At 33.9% G+C, this 8,438-nt stretch overlaps 1 protein-coding gene across 2 annotated transcripts; it reads right to left on the bottom strand.

Annotated features, from left to right (window-relative positions):
- Positions 1–433: 433 nt before the first annotated feature.
- Positions 434–7,963, bottom strand: LOC132733472 (protein SPEC3-like). 2 transcript variants are annotated; one of them, XM_060720122.1, is made up of 4 exons: positions 7,805–7,963; positions 6,565–6,743; positions 2,362–2,547; positions 434–977 (listed from the first exon to the last, which is right to left on the bottom strand). In XM_060720122.1, exons 2-4 carry the CDS (start codon positions 6,710–6,712, stop codon positions 694–696), a joined length of 618 nt encoding a protein of 205 aa, XP_060576105.1. In that variant the 5' UTR covers positions 6,713–6,743; positions 7,805–7,963; the 3' UTR covers positions 434–693. The 2 variants fall into 2 exon arrangements, with proteins under 2 accessions (XP_060576105.1, XP_060576106.1); XM_060720123.1 differs by having other exon boundaries at positions 6,565–6,726; positions 7,805–7,962.
- Positions 7,964–8,438: the final 475 nt, after the last annotated feature.

Here is an 8,438-nt window from a genome sequence, read left to right as displayed (position 1 = left end):
CACGAATAAGCATTTACATGTATTCGAAATAGGCTCCTTCTTGAAATATAGAGATATTGTATCCTCTTTTTAGAGAAATATTCGGAATACTTTTTATCCCACAGGAACTTGTTTCGAGCTTTGTACATGAATAGGGTATTTCAGTACTATATAGAGGTAACCCGACAAAAATGGCGGATGTTTTGTCCCGTAGACGCCCTTTTTCAGTTTTTATATTCCATTTTGTTAATATGTGGTATTAAATTCACCATTTAAGTTAGCTTATCCCATGCGGTGTACAGAAAGCGTCAAATTATCAAAATTTAGAGAAATAAAATTGACAAGAGATAAGCAGTTCGAACCAGCCCAGGGTCCAGCTTATTTAATTAACTCAGTGATGAACATGTTTTCCAGTCTCAAACAGCCATTTCTTTAAGATAAAGTAAGTGTAGGGTACGGTTTTATACTAATGCTTATTGTTAATATTTTTTGAAAAAATCTAGAATAAGGTGAATCGTGTTAAAAAAGATTCAATATGTGCCAGAATTCATAAAACAAGAAATTAAAATGAATATGAACAGTTCTGTCTACGACAAATGTTCGACTGGTTATCAAAACATTTTTGTTAAGTCTTTGGTGATCGGAATTGATTTGTGCTTTGAATAACAATATAACAATAATAAAATCTCTAATTTAAGTTTGAATTCTTCAGCACTAAATTTTCTCTTTACTTCCATCTGCATGTGTTATTGGCGGCGGATAAATTGCCATTTCTGGCGGACCCATTTGATTTGCGTAGCTGGTTTCAGGTCCAGAGGGATAAGGTGGAGGTGCAACCGGCTGTTGTGTTGTAACATCTGAGACAGGATTGGTACCAGACTGGCCAGTTTTGAATGGAACGAAAGCAGGTTGTTGAACAATGACCGTGGTGGTCGTTGAACCCGGGAATGCAGTTTCCCCTTCATTATCACCGATCCTATTTTTATTGTAATATTCGGCTGTAATATAACATGCACAAATATCATATATATGTATATGTCGCACTAAAAATCGGCATACTGAACCGGTTTGTGATGAGAACAGAAACAGACATTGTCTGTCAGCATACTGAACCGTTTTGCGATGAGAACAGAAACAGACGTTGTCTGTCGGCATACTGAACCGGTTTGTGATGAGAACAGAAACAGACATTGTCTGTCAGCATACTGACCCGTTTTGCGATGAGAACAGAAACAGACGTTGTCTGTCAGCATACTGAACCGGTTTGTGATGAGAACAGAAACAGACATTGTCTGTCGGCATACTGAACCGTTTTGCGATGAGAACAGAAACAGACGTTGTCTGTCGGCATACTGAACCGGTTTGCGATGAGAACAGAAACAGACGTTGTCTGTCGGCATACTGAACCGGTTTGCGATGAGAACAGAAACAGACGTTGTCTGTCGGCATACTGAACCGGTTTGCGATGAGAACAGAAACAGACGTTGTCTGTCGGCATACTGAAACCGGTTTGCGATGAGAACAGAAAGACGTTGTCTGTCAGCATACTGAACCGGTTTGCGATGAGAACAGAAACAGACGTTGTCTGTCAGCATACTGAACCGGTTTGCGATGAGAACAGAAACAGACGTTGTCTGTCAGCATACTGAACTGGTTTGTGATGAGAACAGAAACAGACATTGTCTGTCAGCATACTGAACCGTTTTGCGATGAGAACAGAAACAGACATTGTCTGTTCAGAGACTTAAATCAGAGAAGGAATTATTTGGGAAAAAATACGTATTTCAGCAGTATGTGCGTTCTACTATGAAGCCATTTTTAAGTGAAATTGTCCATAATAAAAAGCCTGCTATACCATAAATGATTATGTTGATAGTATTTGGTATCCTACGTGAATAAATGCATAAAAACACAAAATAGTTAGGCTTAATATAAATATCGTTGGTAAGTGTTAGATATAAGATATCTGTATAAAGCAGATAATAAACCATTCAATAATAGCATACCTGTAATTTTCAGCTTGTAAATAGACATACTTAATCACTAAACTTTTTTTAGGTTTATCTCACAAATCTTAAATTAAGTGCGATATTTGAAATGCCTATCCTTGAACAGTAATATTTTGTTATACTTCTTTTATATATCATACCCATTATCTGGGTATCTTGAACAATCAATTTTGGCATGCAACGAGAAATATTTCATTTTTAATAGCTGACACAAAGGTTAATAAATGTAATTTTCTTAGATATTTCCGCCTATTCATTGAGCGAGTACCTCACTTGTACATATAGTAAATATAAGTAATTGACTAACGAACATGGCTTCACGTTCAACGAAAGAATGACTATGAAAACAAAGTATTCAAACATTTAAACTTACAACTCGTAATTAGGTACGAAACACCCCAATACCAGCTCCAACAAAAGCCAAGAAGACAGAAGACTGCTGCAACCAATTGGAAAAAGGAAACTCCAATTGATAAACAACAGCTTTTGGCTTTTGATAAATCTTTCATGTCATCAGTTTTTGCACAGCACAATGAGCCAAACCCCGCGATTAATGTTCCTGAAAATGCACGAAAAGAGTCTTAGTTCTGACTTCCAAAATTGTATATGAAGCTTTTTAAAATTGTTTCCCTTCATCTGTTGCGGCATTACCCGTCCTATCACATATTAAAATGTATACGCTTATAACCCTTAGTTAAAAATGGTTCTCTATAAACATGAAAGAGCAATTTGTTTGGTGACTTTAATCTAAATATGTCTACTTATTTGCAACATGATAATGCAATAAGCGATAGAATAATTATAACTCAAGTACGGATGAAAACTGTAGTAGAATTTTAGTTTTGTCACAAGTAAATATGTTTAATTGCTGGTGTTTTATTGTCTACTTGCGATTGTCTTTGGTAACATATGTTAAGATAAATAATATAAAAGAGATGTCAGTCTGTGTGTACGAGGGATGATCAAAAATAAACCGGACTGAGACTGTCAATTAAACAATTTTCATCACATCACTTTTTGTTATATATCACACTTAATCGGAAAACAAGATCTGTTAACTGATGCTATATCTAATCTGATATCGCAAGTAGCTTGTCCGTAACAGCTAATTTTAAAACCATGGTAACGCACACCCGGCGCAATGCGTAAATTTGCGCTGACATCAGGCGCTATATGGTGCGTATATTTTACAATACGGCGTTTTTAGATTTTAAAATACGCCAAAACGTCATGAGCCATATCTTAGACGTTGTCAAAAAACATTACTTCATTTAAACCATATTTATATTTGCAATCACAATTCAATCGTCACTTGTTAAAGAAAAACTCACATTAAAAGTATATCGTCCGAACGTCTCAAAAATCGATCAATAAGAAAAGTTTGTTAAAAGTAAGGCGAGAAACTGTTTAAATCGTAGAAAAAGATTATGGCTACAAACGGAAAAGATCCAAAAAGCCACAACGTAGTTTTTGATTAGCATAAACGATTTAGAAAGGGTAATAGAGAAATGGAAAACAAGTAAGGGAGAGGCAAATAAGAAGAACATTTCAAGGACGTTGGTGACGTCAATCGCCGAGACGTTCAAAAATGACAGTCGATTGACTGCGGAAATTGTCAACTATGTTCGACAGTAGCTAAGTGACGGTATAGTCAACACTGAGGATTTTGAAATGATAATTGCTTATGTATTAATTACATATATCATATTTTTGGTTTACAATTATATAGATTATTTTATTCTTTTACATAAGAGTCTAATGGAGAACTTGTGTCAAAAATTTAACAGTCAGGGTTCAAAATCGATTATGCGTTTAATTTATTTTAAAATAATAGCAATTTTGTTCTTAGTTGTTCTTAGTTGTATTATTCTTTTATTTTCTCGAATGTATGTATGATACACTTATATTCAGAAACATTGTATCAATGAGAGACATAATATTTGGGATTTGTCCAGCAATCAAGTTACAGAAGGAAATCACGGAAGTTTGCGTCATTAAAGGAGCTCTTTATCATCGTCCATTCTATTACAATACAATATGACTTGTGCAGATATATATAGGCAGTCGATCCGCTGCCATGAACAACATGTGGAACACGTATTGGCCTACTTCGTAAATGAGTAAAAAAACTGCTCCGTTAAAGTCAATACGCTTGTGACGTCGTTAACGTCAATTTTAAAGTTATACCGTGCGCCGCATTGCTTTACATGTGCATGCCAATAACAGCATAACTTTTTTATTTGTTAATATTTTTTGTTGGTATTTTTTGCATCATTTAGGGGATAGATTCCAATTTATGCTCCGTGTATTTTTATGTAAATGCATTTGACAGGCAAAGAATGATCTACAAAGTCCGGTTAATTTTTGATCATCCCTCGTATTAATTAAGCTTACAATGTTGAACTGGTAGATATTAAGTTGGTATTTCGTGACAAGTCAGGGAGAATAATGTGTGGAATGGCTATATAGTGACTTACTAAGAAGATACTATTCAAACCTCATGATGGCAGATATTTGTTTAGATGTCTAGGTCAAGTTCCAATATTGGTCACCTGGGTAAAAAAACCAGGTCACACTGCTCAAATATGGATACTCGTTGTTAACACTCTAGTGGTCACATTTTTGACTCACCTGTCATAAAACCTGGTCAGAATGCTTGTCTAGGTAATTCAGTAATTTTAGATTTCTGTTACCACCGCACTTGAGCCAGTAATTCGTTGTACTATCTGAATACTAGTAATGACAGATGTATCAACTAGTCTGAACTAGTCGCATTGACAGAATATGTTTCCACCACCAGGATAATGGGATTTAATTGATGTTATTTCATGAATTAGTTCAAACGAATATAGCCAACTGAACTCTTTTTGTTTGTTTTTTTGCTTTGTTGTTGCTTATAGGATGTTGTTTTAATTATGTTGTCGTTGTTGTTGTTGCTGCTGCTGCCACTTCTTTTGATGATTTTTGTTTTATTTATCCGCTACCGTTTATTTAAATCTTACAACCTAACCGGTTTTAATACAACGCATAATATTGAGTTATCAGGGGATACAACTTACACATGAATAAGTCATAATAGCGTTTTTACAAATAAATACTAGTAGGCTGTTAAAATTGAATTTTGTATATTTTTATACCAAAGTTGTAATGTACGGAATGCCGTTAGGGCCATCGCCTATGAATGTGTTTATCTAAAACGCGATAGTCGACAGTACGATGGTGAAAACGCGAAATCACGAAACTACGATGGTGAAAACGCGAAAGCACGATGATGAAAACGCGATAGTACGATGATGAAAACACGACAGTACGATGATGAAAACGCGATAGTACGATGATGAAAACACGACAGTACGATGATGAAAACGCGATAGTACGATAGTGAAAACGCGATAGTACGATGATGAAAACACGACAGTACGATGATGAATACGCGAAATCACGAAACTACGATGGTGAAAACGCGACAGTACGATGGTGAAAACACGATAGTTTATCGCGTTTTCATCATCGTAGTATCGTACTGCCGCGTTTTCATCATCGTACTTTCGCGTTTTCATCATCGTGCTTTCGCGTTTTCACCATCGTAGTTTCGTGATTTAGCGTTTTCACCATCGTACTATCGACTATCGCGTTTCAGATCAACACATTCATAGGCAATGGCCCTAACGGCATTCCGTAGTAATGTTTAAATAATACTTCTTTTTGTACTTAAAGGTTTAACATAATCAAATTATGTTGAATTTCGTAATATAAAGACCAGTCCGTAACAAGCATATCAACGCAGAGATCGCTTGCAATTATCTTTTGAAAACTTTTTTAAAATAGCAGTTGACCTTAATAAAGAAGGTACATTTTGTTATATGATATATAATCACAAATTATACGTTTTTCAATACTTTCTATGGTCAAACAAATACATCGTCCGACTATACAATGAATAGGTGTGTAATTGGAATGATAATAAGATTTCTTCGTGGAAAGAAAACAAATTTTTTTTTTTTTATTTTTTTTTTTTTTTTTAGCTTTGCATTTGGAACAGTTTATTCGAATCATACGAGATTAATACATGTGTAGCAAAATATAGAACTTGTGCCACAAACAAATGAATATAAAACCTGATCAAGCTACACTTCGATCCGAGAATGGAAAGACTGCATATTTTTAATAAAGATAAAAATGATATTTCAAAAATGGTATGGAAAAGAAAGAATTGATTAAGTCACCAAAATTAAAAATACTTTCGGTTTAGTCCAATGAAAGACTAGAGTTAACTTACATAATTATGGCCTATCTCTGGCATTGATATCAACCCAGGTTAAGTTGACCTTGTTGACAGACGATATCGTTTAGTTATCAATTTTTATATAGTTTTATATTAATTTTTTTATATAAAAATGGAAAGTTCAAACATTAAACCAGAAGCAAATTCATTATGAGAAGTTTAAGGTCCTATTTCAATGCACATCCACTATCGTTACATACATGCAAGTATACATGATATGACATTGCCTTCAATAAAAAAGTACAGATCATGATCTGAATTATGATTTTTAAAAAGTATTTTAAAACATACCCAATCCAGGGATAAGAAAATTGAAAACGCAGCAAACAACCGCTATAGGCATTGGTAAGGCTGGAATCCACATCCGCTCCATCTTTCCAGGTTTATAGGAGCCAGACCCCTTTCCGGCCCCCATTCCAGAACCGTCACCTTGACCCATGATTGTAACAGAGGCTAAAATTTCCACACAGCTATATTTAAATGGAGAGGAAACTATGACGTCATACATTTAAGATATGTACAAGAGATTAGTTACCACGCAAGTCCATATTTTTCGTGAGATTTCCCGACACCATGTTCGTCTTACAAATAAATTAAGTTGAAAGTTTATATACTTATTTTTTGTTTACTATTTCTTGTGTGCAAATATGCTACAATTGGAGAAAAGAATATTAAAATAAAAGCTGATTTAGACGGAAACGACCATCGTCAATGGTCAATTCATCTCGAGCAAAGGATTGTGGGTCTGGTCGTGAAAATATTTTATTATGGGAGTTTCTTATCCCTTAGTATATAAGTCTCCGAAATTACGTAGAAATAATTGGTTATTCTAAAACGCCTATGTGGATTGATAAGCAGATGTTCAAAATCTATTCCCTGTGTACATATGACAAAAAACAAATGCTTTTAACTTAAAAAAGCGCGCAATCAGTCTACGACCAATAATTTGTTAAAAATAAATAAATATTGTCATTCTTCAGCAAGAACAGTTAATTTATATTCTATTACAGTTTTCTGTATATTTTTGTGTATTTAGACTATTTCCTATGACTCTAGAGACATGTTCTTAAAGACGATGGTTTCCTTTTTTGTAATTATAAATGATAAAACAGAGCCATTTATCTTGCTTTGAGCCTATATTTCTTACTCCACTTCTTTATACAATGATTTTGTTACTTATTCTTTAAAATCTTAAATTCTTAATGAGCGTTTAAACAATTAATTTTTTTTTGGTCTGAGAATTCATTTTTAAAATATTATTCAATTAGAGTGAAATATTATTAAAGCCTGCATTTTATACACAGTAGAAAACGCCCCTGTTTGCCCTCCTTAAGTGCCAAGACCTCTTGCCCAACGAAGAGAAAGACAAAGAATTAATTAAATGAAATTAAGAATATACGTTTTTATTCAAAATTAATTATTTATATCTCGTTTGTGTTTATTTATATTTTAACATTGGTAATCTAAATAATGTGTGTTTTGAATATAATTTCAAAAATAAAACTTTAATAAATTTACAAAAAAAACTTACATCGTTTCCTTTCCGCTCTTTACCCTTTGTAGACCTAAAATCTCGTTAAACTTATATGATTTAAAATTGTTTCGAAAAATATCTTATTTCGAAATCGTTAATACTTGGCATTGATTTTAAACTCTTATTGAATTATTGTAATTGCTCTTGACTTTTGCATAGATATAACAAACCTTTTCCCCGATAATTGCTCTTGCCAAAAAATAACCAAAAATTGAGGACAAGAACGATAAGTTTCAATTATTATAATTTGTTTCTCAAGTACGTGTGTGTGTGTGCATGCCTGAATGCGTTTATCTGTATGTAATAATTATTTTTTTACGTGAAACTAACACTGACATATCTAAGCTTTACGGGTAAACAAGTACCTAATTAATGGTACTCATAGGAACCTGTGTTAAACCATATACACTTAAAAAATGTTGCCTTTTACAGACATCGAACACAAAGTGTTCATTGACAAGCGATTTCGGTTCAGATACCTTATCTATTCGGCTATTGAGGTCCCCTTTTTCTAAGGTTTAAGAACTTATAGAGAGTTAATAGTGTGAAGATGGCAAACCAAAACCTTGTTTGAAAACATTATAATGGAGAGCTTGGTGGCGGTGGTAAAAATCAGTCTGCAAGTGTAATG

This window comes from Ruditapes philippinarum, unplaced genomic scaffold, assembly GCF_026571515.1.
Source record: "Ruditapes philippinarum isolate M1 unplaced genomic scaffold, ASM2657151v2 ctg842_1_1_1_1, whole genome shotgun sequence".
In the NCBI taxonomy this organism is placed as follows: Eukaryota; Metazoa; Mollusca; class Bivalvia; order Venerida; family Veneridae; genus Ruditapes; species Ruditapes philippinarum.
This window is presented reverse-complemented; position numbering and strand designations above follow the sequence as displayed.